General features: G+C 42.1%; 1 protein-coding gene across 9 annotated transcripts in view; it reads left to right on the forward strand.

Annotated features, from left to right (window-relative positions):
- The window catches only part of MACF1 (microtubule actin crosslinking factor 1), a 401,452-nt gene that overhangs the window by 133,232 nt on the left and 247,669 nt on the right, over nucleotides 1-20,551 (forward strand). The window contains exon 1 of one of the 9 annotated variants that reach the window (XM_053575607.1): nucleotides 978-1,237. The exons of the other annotated variants lie outside the window; for them this stretch is intronic. Within the exon in view, the coding sequence (XP_053431582.1) occupies nucleotides 1,129-1,237 (109 nt within the window). The 5' untranslated portion in view covers nucleotides 978-1,128. Of the gene's footprint in view, nucleotides 1-977; nucleotides 1,238-20,551 lie in introns of those variants that run through there. 9 annotated transcript variants of the gene reach the window in all.

Below are 20,551 nucleotides of genomic sequence, written 5' to 3' on the forward strand. Positions count from 1 at the left end.
TAGTGTTTTCAGTTGCTGATACAATGTCTGTATCAAGTTTTGATTTGTTAGAAGGCCTTGGTTTTCTTTTCTGCTGTCACTGAATTTCCTGATGCCCCCTTGAATAACTAGAGGAAATCACATAGATTTTTTTTTTTTTGAGACAGAGTCTCATGCTGTTGCCTTGGGTAGAGTGCTATAGCGTCATAGCTCCCAGCAACCTCCAACTTGGGCTTAAGCGATTCTCTTGCCTCAGTTTTTCTATTTTGGTCTCTTTTGTTCAGGCTGGTCTCGAACTCGTGAGCTCAAGCAATCCACGTGCCTCGGCCTCCTAGAGTGCTAGGATTACAGGCATGAGCCACCATGCCCGGCGGCCCCAGTCACATGGATATTTTTCAACCTTTGAAAAGTGGTCCCCAAACATTTTTTAGAGCATTTTGTTTTCTTTGCTGATCTTTTTCATGCCTAGATGTCTGTTAGTCTGCTTCATGGGAGCTTGTTCTTTCTGTATCCTCTTTGTAGTGACGTTCCAGTCCCTTGTTACTCCCGTGGTGTGGGTAGCAGAGTTGCCCTCCCATGGCATCAGCATTGAAGTACTTGTGATGCTTAAATATCCTGTGTACTTTGCCACTTTCCCACAAGAGGTTCCCTAGTGCTTCTGTGACTTTTTTCTCTTGGCTCCATCCTGAAGTCAGGCCTTCCAACCAGGCTTGGAATGGAAAGTTAAAGAGTGTGACGTCCTCTGACACCTCCCTCCCTGTAGAAGGGTTTGAGGTTTGTTTGTTTAAGCTGAGCAGAGGATGCCAAAGATAGAGGTTTGAGTCAGCTTGACACTGGGTTAGAGGCTCCTTTTCATTCTCCTTGTTCCTCCTTCCTTTTCCCCTCCCCCACTGGCCAGTTGTTTCCTGGGCTTTGTCTGAGATACGCTGTACAGTTTTAGTCCCAGTCTACTGTTGCTTGCTGAAAAACAGTCAGAGGCGAGATGGAGGAGAAGCTGCCAGGAAGTTTCTGACAACGCTAAGCTCCAGGCCTCTGCCTCTGTACTGATAGTACAGGACAGCAGTAACCTCAGGAGAAAGGCATGCAGAGGCCCTTGCTGAGCTGAACACTTGTGGCTAACTCAAGGGAGGAGAAAGGACAGGCCTGGAAATGCCTCTCTTAGATTCATCTTATTTGCCACCAACCATCTTTATTTTGACTCACATTCTTGGAGTTGCTGGTGTTCTATACTGGAAGAGATGTGCCAGGGGCAGAGCAGGTAACTAACTGGTGCGGAGTTACTCTTTAAATCTACTGTGGGGCTTTTGAGGGTGGGGTAAATGACGGAGGTCTTCCTAGTTGTTTCCTTAAAGGGCCAGTAAGTGAGTGTAAGTACGCAGTGAGGTAACTGGACTGCCCTCGGGCCACTTCAGGACCTAGACCCTTTCCTGTTCTCTGAGGCTGTCTGGCTTGAGGATGCTGGTTAGATGAGGTGATGTCTGGGCTCGAAGCCGTAGGGAAGTGGCTGCTGTGCTCATTTGTGTCATATTTTAGAGAATCAAGCCATTCCTTTCTTTGCTTTCTCAGTCTCAGAATAGTTTTTTGGATCCTTGTTTTTGAAACAGAAACATACAGTAACTCTATCACTTTCCTCCAGGTATAGACTTGGGAAAACTTGTGAGATTGGAAAAGTTTCTGGATTTGGTATATGTTGGGGTGAGAAAAGGCAGGGGAGTAAGAATCAGTGGGAGAAAAGGGTTGAGTAGTGTCCTTGCTGTGGTGCATCCTAGAACACTGGTGTGCCTGTGTCTCTTTGACATGATTGATACTGTTCCTGCCCCCTCTGGCTGCTGCACAGTTCAGCTATGTGTATCCAAGTCATCCTGTTCAAGGTAGGAAACTAACGGTTCTCTTCCCTAGGAATTGGGCTCTGTTAATTTTTAAGTTTTTGTTTGTTTGGGTTGTATAGTGGTAGCAGAATCCTCTTTCTTCCCATATTACTATTAGCTACTTTATATTCTGTTGACTTCTCAACTCCCTATATAGGGGTCAACCCAAGTTCAGCTGATTCTGAATCTCCATAGTTGAGGATTATTAATAAGGTCTAACTTTTCCTGGAGTATACCCTTAGGTCTTATTGCTTTTAGTACTATCATTGTGATAGTGTGTCCTGAGTTAAGACAGGGACTTGATCACTTGCTACTTCGCTTTCTATTAAAAGTGCATGAACGGTTGACAGAATTGGAGTTAGATTCAATCATTCCCATGTCCTTTCCAGTGAATCCCAGAAAAGCTTTTGATGAAATATCTAGATCCCAGTGTGTTTCTATTTCAGACAAAAAACAGAGATGGACATTTAGAGGTATTTTTGATTGTATGGTGGTATGTTTTTAAAAAACCACCCCAAAGTGGGTTTCCTGTATTTGAGCTTAGTGAGAGGTAAGCAGGCTTCCCTTATTTGGTCCTATTTACTGTTTCAGATGTAATGAGAAAATAAATATCATTTAGGCAGAGGATGCTATTTTCCTTTCCCTATGCATTATGCTAATAACATTTCTAAATTACTAATTGATTAATAGTTTAAAAGTTTGTCTTTAGTATGGGATTTTCTATGGAACTGTCTATTCTACACAACTATCTATGTATAGAGCCACCACCCTATCTTTTAAATGTTTTCTTTTGTACATTTTAGATATATTAATTGCATAAACAACCATAAAATACATTGAAATAAAGGGAAGAAAGTACAGTATAAAGCTTTTTATTTCTATGAAACGACTTTGATTCCAACACTTAATAGTTACATTGGAAATGTGCTGTGTTTAGTTCATCTATAAAAGTAGAGAAGTAGTTTTTCAGTTTGGGACTATGGATACCAAATCTTCCTCAGAGGAAGATACTCTGTGCCCATTTTATCTTATTTTATTTATTTTTTGAGACAAAGTTTTACTTTGTCACCCTCGGTAGAGTGTTGTGGCATTACAATTCACAGCAACCTCCAACTCTTGAGCTTAAGCTACTTTTACCTCAGCCTCCCAAGTAGCTGGGATTATAGGCGCACGCCACAATGCCCAGCTATTTTTCAAGGTGTGGGGGAGATCTTGCTCTTGCTCAGGCTGATCTCGAAACCATGAGCTGAGGCAATCCTTGACTTCCCAGAGTGCTAGGATTATAGGCATGAACCATTGAGTCCAGCCGACTGCACCCTTATTATAATTTTAATTTTATGATGTATTTCCTGTATTAAAAAAAATTTTTTTTTTTAAATAACACATTTGGTATAATTACTGCTTGCCAATTGGGTATCGTCAGAGAATCAATTTTCTCTACCATCTCTCTGTATATATTTGTACTGCTCGTAATGTACACTTGATTAAAAACAGGAAGATCAAATCTGATCTTTTTAAAAAAATTGGAAGTATTGGCTTCGTGCCTGTGCCTCAAGTAGCTAAAGTGCTAGCCACATACACCTGAGCTGGCGGGTTCGAATCCAGTCCAGGCCCACCAAACAACAATGATGGCTGCAACCAAAAAAATAGCCAGGCGTTGTGGCGGATGCCTATAGTCCCAGCTACTTGGGAAGCAGAGGCAGGAGAATCACTTGAGCCCAGGAGTGGGAGGTTGCTGTGAGCTGTGATGCCCCAGCACTCTACCCAGGGCGACAGCTTGAGGCTCTGTCTCAAAAAAAAGAAAAAAAACTGGAAGTATTGTGGAACAAACTATAGAAGATAGGTCTTGTACCTGGTAATAATCATCAATGTCATCATCATTTTATCATCATCTTCTAGGCAGGGCCCACTTGTATGAGTTCAGGTGTTAAGTCCATAATAGCAAGTGGGTACAGTGCTATGCTATAATGTTTAATATTGGCTTAGTGAATAATAAAATTTTTTGTACTTGTCTCACTTTTCTATTTATATCTACATATTATAAAGAATATACAAGGCAGCGCCTGTGGCTCAAATGGGTAGGGCGCCTGCCCCATATGCCGGAGGTGGCAGGTTCAAACCCAGCCCCCGGCCAAAACTGCAAAAAGAAAAAAAAGAATGTACATAGTTTTAGATAGTGACAGCATTCAACTTTGAAACAAATATTTCTTTTAGGTTTTTATCATTCTATTTGCATAATAATATCCTGAGATTATCAGGCAAACTGTGAAACTGTTACTTTTGCTTCTATTTACTTCTATGAAAGTTATTAAAAACTGATTCTCTGCAATAAAATACAGAATAGAAATGAACCAGATATTGAGGCTAATCTAACTGCAATTAATATAATCCCTCAATTTTAATAAAAATTACGTGATTGGGCCGGGCACAGTGGCTCACGCCTATAATCCTAGCATTCTGGAAGGCCAAGGCAGGTGGATTGCTTGAGTTTACAAGTTTAAGACCAACCTGAGCAAAAGCAAGAGACCCTGTCTCTACTAAAAATAGAAAAAACTAAGGCAAGAGGATTGCTTGAGCCTAAGAGTTGGAGGCTGCTGTGAGCTATGAAAGCCCAGCATTCTACAAAGGGGACAAAATGAAACTCTTGTCTCACTCCTCCCCCCCAAATTATGTGATTGGTTATGCAGTTGGCTTTTAAATAAATAACATAAATTTGAATATATAAAATTGGCTTATACTATTGAACACTGCTTTAATATGTTGAATTCCTTATGTGATTTGCTTGAAAAAGTATGATGTCAGAGTTGAAAAATCACTGGACTAGGTGGTGCCTGTGGCTCAAGGAGTAGGGTGCTGGTCCCATATACCAGAAGTGGTGGGTTCAAACCCGGCCCCGGCCAAAAAAAAGAAAAATCACTGGACTAAGTTGCCTCTGGAGTTCCTTTTAGCTCTATAGTTCTAAGATACTATGTTCTAGAAAGTCCTCTCTCTGTACAGTTTTCTAATTTACTCCACACTTAATGTTTATAACATATTCTGTTTTTCTCTTAGACTTGGAAGGGACCTTACGCATTAACCAATCCAACCTCCTACTTAATCCTACCCTTGTCAGAAGTCATTCTTCTTATGCTTGAAGTTCTTTGACTATAGAGCATACATCCTAAGGACTGTTCATTGTGTTGGCAACTAGGAGTTGTTTTTAAGTGCAAAATTTCCTCTTATGTATACCTCTTGGACCAAATTCTGCCTAGCAAAGATCAGACATCTCTTCTAGGTGTCAGGCTAGCTTACATTTGAAAGCTATCTTCTCAGGCCTGTAATCCTAGCCCTCTGGGAGGCTGAGGCAGGTGGATTGCTTGAGCTCATGAGTTCAAGACCAGCCTGAACAAAAGCTGGAGCAAAACCTCTGTGTCTACTAAAAATAGAAAAAACTGAGGCAAGAGAATTGCTTGAGCCCAAGAGTTTGAGGTTGCTGTGAGCTATGATGACTCCATTGTACTCTACCCAGGATGACAGCTTGAGACTCTGTCTCCAAAAAAAAAAAGCTATCTTCTCTAATCTGGACACCTCACTTTCCATTACTGTGTATTTCCTAATTCCTTATCATTATAACAATCGCTTTGGACAGTTAAATTTATTGTTTTTGCTTTGAAAATGTGGTGACCACATGTGTGCATAGGGAAGTAAAGGGAGTACCGTACAAACATAGGGAAGAAATCACCAATAGTGATTGATGAGATCTGCTTATTATGAGCACCTGTCTTTTACAACAACATCATTATCTCTTCAGCAGATATAAATAAGATACAGGAAGACAGGGGCAGTTTGTCTGGGTTTTAACAATCAGTATTTAGAATTTTATTTATTTATCTATTATTTTTATTTCAGATTAATATGAGGGTACAAATGTTTAGGTTACATTGTTTTCATTTCTAAGGTAAAGTTCAAATTGTAGTTCAGGCCTTCACCCAGGGGGCATGCTGAACACACCCTCAAATGTGTACATTATGTGAGATCTTGCCAATCAGTATTTAGAATTTTAGATAGTTTTCAGTTTAGACCCAGCTCATACTTACATTTACGAGTCACCTCATTAGTCTCAAGACTTCCTATTGTCTTGGTTTGAGTCTTCGGGGTTTTTTCTCTAGGACTGTTGAAATAATCTATTTCCTCGATTTTCTTCTCTTTCCCCCCACCCCCCATTTGTATCTGAACTTTAGCCAGAGTGATCTTTCTAAAATACAGAGCTGTCTATAGCAGGCTCTTGCTTAAAATCCATCTATATTTCCCCTCTTCTTTTAGAAGAAAGTTCAAATTCTTCAGCTCAACTTAAAAGGGTTCTTATGATCTACTCCCTTGCCTGTTTCCCTAGTTTTATTTCCTGTCTTGGCCTTACAAGCACCTAGTACTCCAGCTTCATTTAAAAACTGGTAGATCTCAACCTGAAATGCCTGTACCCTCTTTTCAACTGGACCACATGGTGCATGTCAGTGTTACTGCCTTTGGAAACCCTTTGTTGAAAGAAGTGTTCCTGTTCTGTGCTGTAGTAGCACTCTGTGCTGCTTATTCAGACCTGTATCTGCTTAGCTTGTCTCTTTCTCCCCACCAATCAGAGCAGAAACTCTTAATCATCTCAAGGATCTGAGACAAAATAGGTGTCAGTAAATATTACTTAAATAAGTAAGAGAAAGATTTAAAGACAGCATTAGCTATAAGCTGTAGGAGAACCCATGCCCTGTTCATTTGTGCATTTAGAAGGCTTCCCCTAATTTGACTTGTGGCCTGAAGCAAATGGATTTCTGAATGATACAGAGTTGCCCTGTGTTTTTAGTTTTTTAATACTTCACATTTTGAGCGGTGCCTGTGGCTCAGTGAGTAGGGCGCCGGCCCCATATGCTGAGGGTGACGGGTTCAAACCCAGCCCCAGCCAAACTGCAACAAAAAAATAGCCGGGCGTTGTGGTGGGCGCCTGTAGTCCCAGCTACTTGGGAGGCTGAGGCAGGAGAATCGCGTAAGCCCAGGAGTTGGAGGTTGCTGTGAGCCGTGTGATGCCACGGCACTCTACCGAGGGCAATAAAGTGAAACTCTGTCCCTACCAAAAAAAAAAAAAAATACTTCACATTTTGATAGTAAAAGCAAGAAAAAGCCTTTATGGTTATTGGGAAAGAACATTTTACTTTTTTATGTGTTTGTGAAAGGACATATCTTTCCCTCTCTAGGGTCTTGTTTTCTTTTTTCTTTCTTCTTCTTCTTCTTTTTTTTTTCTGAGATAGAGTCTTACTTTGTCGCCCTTGGCGTCACAGCTCACAGCAACCTCCAGCTCTTAGGCTTAGGTGATTTTCTTGTTTCAGCCTCCCGAGTAGCTGGGACTACAGGTGCCTGCCACAACGCTTGCCTATTTTATTTTGTAACTGTTCTTGCAGTTTGGCCGGGGCCGGGTTTGAACCCACCACCCTTGGTGTATGAGGCCGGCGCCCTACTCACTGAGCCACAGGCACCACCCTAGGGTCTTGTTTTCTTTATCTGTAAAATGAAAGGGTTGTATTAACCTGATCCATTTCCAGCCTTCCACTAGGAGGACCAGCTATAATCCCTGAATCTGGACCATATAAAGTACCACCTAAAGTTGCATTACATTTTTCTGTCTTTTTTTCTATTTTTTTTCCTAAAGCAGCTCCATCACTCTATTGGATCATATGAAACTTAAGATCAGTTGGATGATAAAGTGGCCAAACCTTGTACGTGAATTGTTGTTATCTCCCCTCCAGTTAGTGCTGTGCCTTTGATTATCTTCAACTACAGTGTAAAATTTATAGGTGCCCTAGTTAAATTTTGTCCTGTGAGATTTGGTGCATACTTCTAACTTTCTGAGATTCCTTTAAACTTTAATTCTTCTTAACTTTCTATCCTCCATTTGTGTTATCTACAAATTTGTAAAGCATATAATAGGGAAACAATAAACATTTGAATAAAAAGTTACATAACTATTATACATTTGCTCAAATAACTAAAGCATTAGATATTTAATCAAGGTTGATTCTTTGTCTTTTTCTTTGCTTTACTATTTTTTTCTAGATTTATATAGTGTGGTAGACAGATCAGTGAACTTGGAATTAGAAGATCTGGGCTCTGAGTCCTGGCTCTTCCACTTACTACTTACTATGTGATGTTGGGTACGTCACTTAATTCCTCTGGACTTCACATTTCTACTGTATAGGAGAAGGAAGAAAACTAAGGCCTCTACCTTTCTGTGATTCCTGCAGTGTACTCATTTGGCCCACACTTGAAGGCAGGATGGAATTGTGGTTGAGAGCAGGTTGAGTCTGGAGTTGGACTGCCTGTGCTTTTATCCTAGTTCTACCCCTACTGGTGAAGTGATAGTAATCTCTCTAGGTCTCTGTTTCCTCACCTGCAAAATGAGGTTAATAACACAGCATGTTTGTTTTGGTTGTTAGAATACATTCTACACATAGTAAGGTCTATGTAATTGTTTACTATCATTATCATAATTTTTTCACAAAGATACTATTGTGACTCTGACTACCTGTGGACTGCTGGGCCAAAATACACATACTTGTTTTAATAGTTAGGAATCAAGAAATGTGATAATGGGAGTGTATAAAAAGCTAGTAACATATTATGAATCACTGGCTTATACACTAGAAGGAAAGACTTATGTGCCTGCTTTTATATCCTTAATAGTGGGTGATTTGGGTATCTTAAGAAAGAAGTTAAATCTATAGCTTCAATTTCCTCTCTCTTTTCTTCCCCTCCCTTTTCTACCCTTCCCTTCCTCGCCTGTCCTCCAGTCTCACTCTGTTGTTCCAGGTTGGAGTGCTGTGACATCAGCCTAGCTCATAGCCGCAACACCTGGCTAATTTTTTCTATTTTTAGTAGAGATGAGGGTCTTGTTCTTGCTCAGGCTGGTCTTCAAACTCCTGAACTCAAGGGATCCTCCCTCTTTGGCCTCTCAGAGTGCTAGCATTGCAGGTGTGAGCCACTGCACCTGGCTTTGTAGCTTCAGTTTTCTTCGCTACTCTAAGAGAGTCAATAACTGTTAATTTTCAGTTAAAGTCTAGCCACATGTGGAAATACTGGCTTGAAAACCTTGTTCATCCTTTTAGCCTTTTCAAGATCTGTGAATAGTAGCCAAATTCACTTTTTCCTATTTTCAACATAAAATGATGAAAGTTGTACAACAAAAAGGAGAATGGCCTGGTTAATGAATGTACTGGCTCATCTCCTCTGGATAATTAGAGCTGACTATTCTAATCAAAGTGTTGTCCTCTGTCAAGCAGCAGCAGCTTCCCTTTTGAGGTTTAGGATTGCTCTTCACTTTCACCCTTGGTAGAGTGCAGTGGCCTCATAGCTCACAGAGACCTCAAACTCCTGGGCTCAAATCATCCTTTTACTTTATCCTTCCAAGTAGCTGAGCTGTTTTTACAGATGGGGCCTTGCTCTTGCTCAGGTTGGTCTTGAACTCCTGAGCTCAAGCAATCCACTTGCTTCGCCCTCCCAGAGTGCTAGGATTATAGGCGTGAGCCACCACGCCTTGCCCCTGGGCTTAGGATCTCTTAAGAACCTAAAGGGAAGGCTCCTCTCCTGGCAGATAGACTGGTCTTGTCCCCAAGACTCTCCCCGCCTTTCCTCAGTCTGTAGTGCCTTCAGGGAAAAGAGGTTCTGCTGAGATCCGGAGGATTAAGGAAATGGCAAGTTTTGCTTTAACTTCCTCAAACTTTACCCAGTAATTATTATTATGATTTTTGGAGACTGAAAGTATTTAGTATTTCTGGAAGTTACCTCATGTGTCCTAAGTCTCAAGTTGGCATAATTAAGTGCTTTTTTTTTTTTTTTTTTTGAGACAGCGCCTCAAGCTGTCAACCTGGGTGGGGTGCTATGGCATCACAGCTCACAGCAAACTCCAACTCCTGGGCTCAAGCGATTCTCCTGCCTCAGCCTCCCAAGTAGCTGGGACTACCGGCACCTGCCACAATGCCTGGCTATTTTAATTAAGTGCTTTTATTTCTTAAACTTCCCAAGAATATTCTACCTCCTTATACATGTATATACAATTCCACTCCCCTAGTTTAGTTATTTTTGCTTAGGTTCCTCTCACAGATAGCAGGGTATAACAGGAGGCACAGCTTTGGAGCTGGATAGGGAGATATGTGATCGTGGTCAGGTTATTTAGCGTTTTTTGTTTTTTGTTTTTTTGTAGAGACAGAGTCTCACTGTACTGCCCTCGGGTAGAGTGCCATGGCGTCACACGGCTCACAGCAACCTCTAACTCTTGGGCTTACACGATTCTCCTGTCTCAGCCTCCCGAGCAGCTGGGACTACAGGCGCCCACCACAACGCCTGGCTATTTTTTTTGTTGCAGTTTGGCCGGGGCTGGGTTTGAACCCGCCACCCTCGGCATATGGGGCCGGCGCCCTACTCACTGAGCCACAGGCGCTGCCTATTTAGCGTTTTTAAATCTTTTCTTTTTCTTTCTTTTTTTTTTTTTGAGGCAGAGTCTCTCTTTGTCACCCTCCATAGAGTGCTATGGCATCACAGCTCACAGCAACTTCCAACTCTTGGGCTTAAGCGATTCCCTTGCCTCAGCCTCCCAAGTAGCTGGGCCTACAGGCACTGCCACAATACCTGGCTATTTTTAGAGACAGGGTTTCACTCTTGCTCAATCTGGTCTCGAACCTGTGAACTCAGGGCAAATACCCAGCTTGGCCTCCCAAGTGCTAGGATTACAGGCGTGAGCCACCATGACTGGCCATAGCCTTTTTAAATCTTAGTGTCATATCTCTAAAATGGAAATAAATGATGATACCTTTCTTAGAGAATTGCTGCTATAGGGATTAAATGAAATGATATTTAAAGTTCTTAGCACATTACTTGTGAACTAGCAGTTACAGTAGATGCCTAGTTAATTTCAGCTTAAGTTACGGAATGCCTTCTGTGCTAGAGACAGGGGTATGAAGATGAAAGATAGTCTCTGCACTCAGAAAATTAATTTTATTTTTTATTTTTTTTTATTTTTGTAGAGACAAGAGTCTCACTTTATGGCCCTCGGTAGAGTGCCGTGGCCTCACACAGCTCACAGCAACCTCCAACTCCTGGGCTTAAGCGATTCTCTTGCCTCAGCCTCCCGAGTAGCTGGGACTACAGGCGCCCGCCACAACGCCCGGCTATTTTTTTGTTGCAGTTTGGCCGGGGCCGGGTTTGAACCCACCACCCTTGGTATATGGGGCCGGCGCCTTACCGACTGAGCCACAGGCGCCGCCCCACTCAGAGAATTTAAATCTGATAAAGGAAGAGGTTGATATTAATCAGGAATGTTCGTTCCTTTTTCTTCTCCCTTCCTTATTTCTTTTTTTCTTTGCTTTTTAAACATTGCTAGCTTTTTTTTTTTTTTTTTTGTAGAGACAGAGTCTCACTTTATGGCCCTCAGTAGAGTGCCGTGGCCTCACACAGCTCACAGCAACCTCCAACTCCTGGGCTTAAGCAATTCTCTTGCCTCAGCCTCCCAAGTAGCTGGGACTACAGGCTCCCGCCACAACGCCCGGCTATTTTTTGGTTTTGCAGTTTGGCCAGGGCCAGGTTTGAACCCGCCACCCTCGGTATATGGGGCCGGCGCCTTACCGACTGAGCCACAGGCGCCGCCCACATTGCTAGCTTTTTATATAATGGGATACAGATGAAGAGATGCATAGGGTGAGATATGGGGGAAGGGGTATGGAGCTTCTGTGCCCTCCCCTGGCACATCACTCTCTAGGAACCTCCACGTGTTCCTTCTCTATTTCTTATGTATTCCTTTTCCTAAGATGAGGTAAATTCTGGGAGAACCTTTCCTCTCCAATGCTGAGAAGAGTGTGATAAGAAGGACAGAGTGTGATAAGAAGTATAATTGTCGTAGGTTATCAGGTGACTGAGAGCTTAGTCTAGGAGGGATAAAGTCAGCTGTGAGTCCCATTATTAGTAAGCAGTAACAGGATTATTAGCAGTTTGTAAGTGGGAGGGATGCCAATTGGGAGTGAAGGAAGTTGTCAGACAACTGAGGCAGGTCACAGGGCTTGTTCAAAATGAGTATGCTTCTAGGCAAGCTCATATTTATTTTTCTTCACTTGTAGTCTTTTGGGCCAATCTCTGGAAACTTGCTTTCTGGGGTGCTGCCCCCTCCTTCCTCCCTGCCTTCAGGAACAGGATTGAAAGCAGCATTAGCCTGAAGAAGTCGTTCTATTTAGGGAGCCAGAGCAGAGGGCCAGTGATTAGGCCCTTATCTGTGGCAGGGCCTTTTTGAGTGGTTTGGGGTAGGACTGGAGTGTCTGTCCTGACATCCACAGCGGCTCAGCTTTTCTCTCCCCCTGGTTGGGTCAGAACTGTGAAGAAGCAATAGATGGGCTGGGCCATCTGAATGAAAAGCCCTTCATTGTGTTTTTTCGGCACATTCCAGTGTCTGGTACAATTAGCCAAGACTCGGAAAACAAGTTGGATAAACAAGCAAGAGCATTCCACTGATGGATAAAGGGATTTCTGACACAGCTGAGTTAAGTGTACTGATTGTAAAGACAGAGGGGGATCTGGAAGAGAAAGGGGGAGGCTGGATGAGAAGAATGGAGCAAGAAGCAAGTGGTATTTTTGAACCTGATAAAATCGGCTGTGCTAATCTACCTCCAAGGCTGGCTGAGGTGCGGCTACTCTGTAAAGTAGGTAGAGTCATTGGGGAGTGACTGTGACTCTTCCTTTGGACAGCTGTATGTGGGGAAATGAATCCCCCTTCAGAATCTAGGTATCTGTTGTCTGTGGACAGTGATCTTATGTGTTTGCTTCCTTACCGTCTCTCCCAGCATGAGATCTTCTCAGTTGGTTAACACTTTATATGTACTTCTGCCTGAGAAAAGGCAAGCCCAAGGACCAAGTTCTTGGGCAATGGATGCACTCTTCCTGACTTGGCAGTAAGCTGTGTTAGCTCACCAGCTCTCCTGCAACTAAGATTCACCAGGTTAGAAGCTTCTGCTCTGCAAATGGAAGGTAGCTCAAAGACCAGTTTCTGCTTGCTCAGGCTTATTCACTTAATACCGTGACTGGACTTTGGCATACACAGCTCTCATCTCTGCAGGCTTTGTTCATCTGGAAACACTGAGTGGGTGCTGCTTTTGAACAGCAGGCTGTTTGCCTGAAGACATGGACCCAGTTTTTGGAGGTACCCTAGGGAGGAGCTTCCTCTCTGACCTCAAGGGAAGAAGGAGGTCAGTAGGAAGTGGTGGGTGGAGCTTCTTCTCTGTTCTGCTGTCTCTCTGTTCATCGCCCAGCCCTTTGGCTATCTCTGTTCACCTCTCAGCCCTTTTTGAGGAGGTGCCGAGGGTACACTGGCCACTAGCTAGAGGTTCTTGGGGGAACCTCTTAGCAGGGGCAGATGCAGGGGCACCATGTGGCCCAGTTACCAAGATGAGCACGAGTTCAACGCCCACCTGGTTTGCCGCATGTGCTGTATGGGTTAGTATGTGAAGTTTTTTTTTTTTTGGTCTGGTCCTGAGAATCCCAAATAGCCCTCGCTCTTATTGACTCATAGGATAGCATGGGCTTTGAAGCCTTGCAGGTGTTACAACCTTTGGGCTTGTTAAAATATGCAGTGAAGTAGATGGGGGTGCCCTACTTCCTGGGGAACTTCTTAACATGTGTAGTGACTGGCAGTTAAGAGCCCAAGCTTTGGGTGTGGGACTTTTTTATAGAGACTGAATTCATGCTCATGTGTCTGCTGTATCAGGAAACCACTTTTAAGTTATGTTGCATAGCGCTGAAAGTCCAGAGTGTATTTTTAGCAGAAGTTGGTTGGTTACTCTACCTCTGAGTAGGTCTGGGGGATGGGAGGGTGGTGGAAGGGAGGAGTCATGGTCTAGGTTTCCTCTTTGGGACTTATTGCTAATTCTCTTATACCTTTTTTCTGCCAGCTATCACAGAAAAGGGCTCAAAGATGGTCTGGGGATAGGAACCTAAAGAAGAATTAGAGGCTAGGAGAAGAGTCTTGTTAGCTGTGCCTTAGATCTTTCTTGATAACAGATCATTAAATAATTATTTACATAATATTCTATGGCCTTGAACAAGTGAACTAACATTTTTGGCCATAGGTTTCCTTGGTTTCCAAACTATAGGGTATACAGACTGGAGCCAGACTGAAACAGCAACTTATCGATTATCAGTAAAATAAAATGAGATAAAGAAAAGGTACTGTGTTTTTAATAAAGCTAAACTTATTTAAGGAACTTTCCTTTATCTTGAAATTATCCCTCCTACTTTTTATGTTAAAATATCCTTTATTTTATGAAAGAATTATTATCAGATGGTAGTTTATTTTGAGACAGAGCCTCAGCTGTTGCCCTGTGTAGGGTGCTATGGCATCACAGCTCATAGCAACTTCAAACTCCTGGGCTCAAGCAATTCTCTTGCCTCTGCCTCCCAAGTAGCTGGGACTACAGGCGCCGCCACAAAGCCTGGCTATTTTTTGGTTGTAGTTGTCATTGTTGTTTGGCAGGCCCGGGCTGGATTCAAACACACCAGCTCAGGTGTATGTGGCTGGCGCCTTAGCCATTTGAGGCATATGGTAGTTTATTTTTAAGATATTCTTACTTAGCAAAATGAAAAGTTAACCACTTAGCTTAGGCTTTCTAATTTATTTTGAAACATTTACTAGTCTCTGAAATCTAAATTGGGGAACCACTGGATTGATATCCTAATATCTTTTGGTTTTATACTTTGAATCTTTAAAAAGGAGCAAAATTGTGACCCAAATAGGCAGAAATTTCACTAAAATTGAAATTGCTGATCGTTTGGCCTGGATACCTGTTAGAACAGCAGTTCTCAACCTATGTGTCGCAACCCCTTTTTTAACAATGAAAATACATTGCAGCATTAGGAAGGTTGAGAACCACTGCTTTAGAAGAAATATCAGAGAAGGAGAGTTACAGAGCTAGGATTCTGAACAGATCTCCCAATTGCTAGACCAGTACTATCAAATATTGAAGTGCTTTTTGAGAAACAAATCTGCTAGTATAATAATGCTTAGGGGCCAAGGAGGGGCAGTTTCAGTAACTTAGTTTTTTATCTTTCCCATATCATTGAGATTTCTTCTTTAGGACCTTGAAGAAAGAATCATCTGCTTCTTAATGTGCTTAGAGATAAACTTACAGCCAAAGTGTAATCAACCAAGAAGTATAAGGAAGTCCAGAATTTTTATTGAAAGTTTTAGGGTGAAAATGTATTTGGAGGTCACTTTCTCTCACTTAACCCCCTAGAAGCAGTATGTCATTATTATTAAGAGAATAGGCTTTGGCAGCAACCGTCTACTTGAGGCTTTTTCTACTCTACTACTTAACAGCTGTGCAAGCTGAGAAGATTGCTTAACCTTTCTATGCCTTGCTTTCTTCATTTGTTAAAAAATCATGGAGTAGGGCGGCGCCTGTGGCTCAGTGAGTAGGGCGCCGGCCCCATATACCGAGGGTGGCAGGTTCAAACCCGGCCCCGGCCAAACTGCAACCAAAAAATAGCCGGGCGTTGTGGCGGGCGCCTGTAGTCCCACCTACTTGGGAAGCTGAGGCAAGAGAATCGCTTAAGCCCAGGAGTTGGAGGTTGCTGTGAGCTGTGTGTGGCCACGGCCCTCTACCGAGGGCCATAAAGTGAGACTCTGTCTCTACAAAGAAAAAAAAAAAAAAGAAAAAAAATCATGGAGTATTACGAGGAGTATATGATATTAAAGCACTTAGCACAGTGCCTCATACAAAATAAGTTCATAAATGCTAGCTAGTGGTTGTAGTAGTAATATAATGTGAACAATATATAATATGAAGAAATTTCAGAGCTGATCTTTATCCATTCTCCCTATACAAGTTTAGGCACACAAATACACACCCCTTTTCTTGGAACCAAAACTCCTTTGGATAGCCTTTGTGTGTTAGATTGGGGTACCTGGGCAGCTGGAGAGGGTAATGTTCCCTATTTGAGCCTGTGTTAGCAGCAGGGCCTATGGATCCATACTGGGAAGGGAGGTCAGATGCAGCAGTTGGGCTTTTTAGCAAGAAAGAAGATATTCCTTTGGTTTGCTTAAATTTGTACTTGTAAAAAAGCTCCCCAGGTGATTTTTTTTTTTTGAAATTTTATTTATTTATTTTTTTAATTAACTTATTTTTATTATTAAATCATAGCTGTGTACATTAAGATGCACCATAGACCCAGGTGATTTTGATATGGTTGATTCACAGACTGATATTTGGAAACCATTTATTTGCCTAGTCCAAATTCCTCATTTTGTAGTTGAAACTTAGGCTTAGAGAGGGGAGATGAATGTGAAGTTATTAATAAGAACCGTAGGAAAGACACCAGGATATCCAAGTTGTAGAGACTTAGTTCTGTTGCTGTATAACCCTAAATTTTTTTTTTTTTTTTGGTTGCAGTTTGGCTGAGGCCGGGTTTGAACCCGCTGTCCTCAGTATATGGGGTTGGTGCCCTCCTAAATTTTTTTTTTTTTAACATCTTTAATTTCTTCAACTTGAAAACAATTTTTGAGGATTCTTAAAACTTTGTATCTATTAAATATTTAGTTTTTCTTTTATTGAGACTGAGTCTCACTCTGTCACCTAAGCTATTTTTAGTAGAGATGGGGTCTCACTCTTGCTAAGGCTGATCTTGAGCTCCTGAGCTCAAGGGATCCTCCCAACTCAGCCTCCCAGAATGCTAGGATTACTGGTATGAGCCACCATGGCCAGCCAGTATTTGTTTTTTTCTGTGATACTCCATTGGATATTCTAGAAACTATTGAGCTTTTCTTTTCTTCTGTTCTCCTTATATTGTTCTTCCTCTATCTCTTTGTCTCTTATTACTCTCGACTTCTGTTCTGTATTATCTTATTCCTAATGGTTCAAAGAACAATCACTGCTACAGATCAGTTTTTCTTAAGAAATAAGGCTGCAGGGCGGCGCCTGTGGCTCAGTGGGTAGGGCGCCGGCCCCATATACCAAGGGTGGCGGGTTCAAACCCCGCCCTGGCCAAACTGCAGCAAAAAATAGCTGGTGTTGTGGCAGGCACCTGTAGTCCCAGCTACTCGGGGGGCTGAGGCAAGAGAATCGCCTAAGCCCAGGAGTTTGAGGTTGCTGTAAGCTGTGTGATGCCACAGCACTCTACTGAAATCAATAAAGTGAGACTCTGTCTCTACAAAAAAAAAAAGAAAGAAAGAAATAAGGCTGCGGGTGGTGGCTCACACCCAGTAATCCCAGCACTTTGGGAGGCTGAGGTTGGAGGATCCCTTGAGCCTAGGAATTTGAGACCAGCCTGAGCAACATAAAGGAAAGGGAAGGAAAGAAAAGGAAGGAAAAAGTTTTTTTAAGTCAGGGTCTCACTCTGTTGCCTGGGCTAGAATGTGGGGACTTCATCATAGCTTACTACAGCCTCCAACTCCCAGGCTCACTTGATCCTCTTGCCTCAGCCTCCCAAAGGTATAAAATTTAAATTTTGTGTTGAAGTCACTTTCTCCTAAAACCTCAAGTCTCATTCTTTGATACTTTTTCTATCTGCACCAACCATAGATGCCTTTAATGAATCCCAATGCTGATTTTTTTTGAGGACTGTTTTGCTTATCCATGGTGTGGGATAACTGTGAAAAGTATGCAGGGACTTTTTGTTTTGCTCATCGGCTATTGTTAGTGTTTGTGCATTTAGTGTGTGGCCTAAGGGAACTCTTATTATTTCAGTTTGTGGCAGAGGAATAAAAAGGTTAGACACCCCTGATAGAGTGTTACTGACTTAGATTTGAACCTGCATTCTACTACTTACTGTGTGTCTTTGGGAAAATTATTAATAAGCCTTTCTGAGCATCAATTTGCTGAACTATAACATGAAGATACACTTGATAGAGTTGTGAGAATTAAATACTTAAGGCCCCACAAAGCACCTGATACATAGTAAACACAATAAATATCAAAGTCCGTCTTACCTCCCAAAGTAGATTTTTAGCCTTCTGAGGACACGAATCATTTTTAATGGTGGTGCCATTGTACATTATTGGTAATCATATTTTAATTGCTTGATCTTTAGTTTAGCCATTTTCCTTTGAGCTTACATGAGGACATTAAGCGGTACAAAGCTTCTGAATCCAGATGTGGCAAGAAGAATTTTAGGAAAGCTATGGTTTAGAAGAGACATGTGAAGGCCCAGCACAGTGGCTCACGCCTGTAATATAGCACTCAGGGAGGCCGAGGCTGGTGGATCACCTGAGCTCACAAGTTTGAGACCAGCCTGAGCAAGAGCCTGTCTCTAAAAACATTTGGGCGTTGTGACAGGCACCTATAGTCCCAACTACTTGGGCGGCTGAGGCAAGAGAATTGCTTGAGCCCAAGAGTTTGAGGTTGCTGTGAGCTAAGAGGCCAGGGTGACCTCTACCGAGGGTGACCAGGTAAAACTCCATTACTTGGAGTTTTAAAAATAAAGTTTTTATAAAAAATAAATAAAGAAGAGTGGTAATTTCAGTTACCTGTTGAAAAGCAATCTTTTTTTTTTTTTTTTTTTTGCTTACAGTTTTTGGCCAGGGCTGGGTTTGAACCTCCCACCTCTGGCATATGGGGCCTGCGCCCTACTCCTTTGAGCCACAGGCGCCGCCCGAGATCACTTCTTAGTTTGACTTTGAAAATGGCGTTTTAGGTCAGACAAGGTGGCTCACTCCTGTAATCCTAGCACTGTGGAAGGCCAAGGCAGATGGATTGCCTGAACAAGAGTGAGACCCCACCTCTAAAAATAGCCAGGTGAGGGTGGCGCCTGGGCTCAAAGGAGTAGGGCGCTGGCCCCATATACCAGAGGTGGCAGGTTCAAACCCAGCCCTGGCCAAAAACTGCAAAAATAAATAAATAAATAAAAGGAAACAACACAAATTAAAAAAAAAAAAATAGCCAGGTGATGTGGTGGGTACCTGTGGTCCCAGCTACTCAGGAAGCTGAGACAAAAGCATCGCTTGAGCCCAAGAGTCTGAGGTGACTGTAAGCTATGATGTCATTGCACTCTACTAAGGGCAAGACTGTGTCTCAAAAAAAAGAAAATAGCATTTTATTTTAAATATCATCTTAATGTGTCTGTGTAGAAATAACCTTGGCCCATAGTGGGCTCTCAATATATATTTGTTCAGTGAATTTTTTTAGTATCTACTGTTGTCCTAAATGTTGAATATTTGAGAAAATTAATAATATGGATCTTGATTATAAACAGCTCACTTCAGATAGAGAAATAGGACTTATATACAAGTACATCTAATAGCAGGTTTTATATGCCCATGGCCAAGTAAATTAAATAAACTTTTAAGTTCAGTAGGCACCCAAAAGTGGCTGGATGGTCAGAAAGGCATATTGGGAAAAGTGGGACTTCAGCTGGATCTTGAAAGGAGGTTCTGAGTTAGATAAACCAAGTAGGGAAGGGTAGATATTCTAGTTGGGAGAAAAGGCAGGATGTAAAAGGTTTGTTTAGAAAAAATAAGGCAATCAGAATGGTAGTAGCTGAGTCATATGCAGAGAAGAGTCTAGCGATAAAGTTGAAGGAATGTATGGATTGTAAATTTCTTCTGATTAGAAACCTGGCCTTTATCTCCTCCAACCACTTAAAACATAGTCAATAAAAACTGGAATTGAATTTTAATACAGTTGTAGAGGGCTTTGAATATCAAAACACTTGATCCTTTATTCCTCTGGGCAAAAGCGGTGATTAGGAAGATTTGTTGAAACAAGTTACTTGCACTACCTTTCCACAGCTTCAGCTATCAACTGTTAGCTCCAAATTCATGTCTTCAATTCTGACTGCTCTTCTTACGCCAGACCAAAGATACCAGTGGTCTGTGGGAAGATCGTGCTAACACCACATTATTTGTTCCCATGCACCCTCACCAAATCTGTGCCTCCTTTTATTTTCTTTATCAAAAGGTTCCTCTCTCAGTTGAGTGTGGTGACTCATCTGTAATCCCAGCACTTCAGTGGCTGACTCTGTAATCCCAGAATTTGGGGAGGCTGAGGCAGGAGGATTGCTTGAGACCAGGAGTTCAAGACCAGCCCAGTAATATAGTGAGACCCTTCCTCTACAAACAATATTTAAAAATTAGCTGGGCATGGTGGGGTGCACCTGTAATCCTAGCTATTCAAGAGGCTGAGGTGGGAATATCACTTGAGCCCAGGTCTTCAGGGTTGCAGTGAGCTGTGATGGTGCCACTGTATTCTAGCCTGGATGAGACAACAACACCCTGTCTCAAAAAAGTTAAGATTTTACTTTCCTACTTGTTCTGACGGGCAATATCAGAATTATCTTGAATTCCCATGTTCTTAACCCTGCCACAGCTAGTTAATAATTAGAGGCCATTGTCTCTACCTCTGCATTGTCATGCAAATCTGTTTGCCCTTCTTTGTATTCCTGCAGCCTCTGCCCTAATTCAGGCTCTTAGATTTCTTTATTGGTCAGTAGATATCTAACAGGTTCTCCTGCTTCTTTGTGTCTCTCTAGTGCAGTCTGACCTTCAGTACAAGGCCAGATTAATCTTCCCAAAGCATACTCTTGAGTCAGAAAATTTCAGTGGCATCTCTTTGTCTAATTAAGTACATCCTCTTCACTCCAGCTTTCTGGGTCCTCTATGATTTTACCTCAACTGGCGGATTTTGCTTCGGGGTTTCAAGAAACTTTTGTGATTTTTATTC

The sequence above is a fragment of the Nycticebus coucang genome, chromosome 22 (genome assembly GCF_027406575.1).
Source record: "Nycticebus coucang isolate mNycCou1 chromosome 22, mNycCou1.pri, whole genome shotgun sequence".
In the NCBI taxonomy this organism is placed as follows: domain Eukaryota; kingdom Metazoa; phylum Chordata; class Mammalia; order Primates; family Lorisidae; genus Nycticebus; species Nycticebus coucang.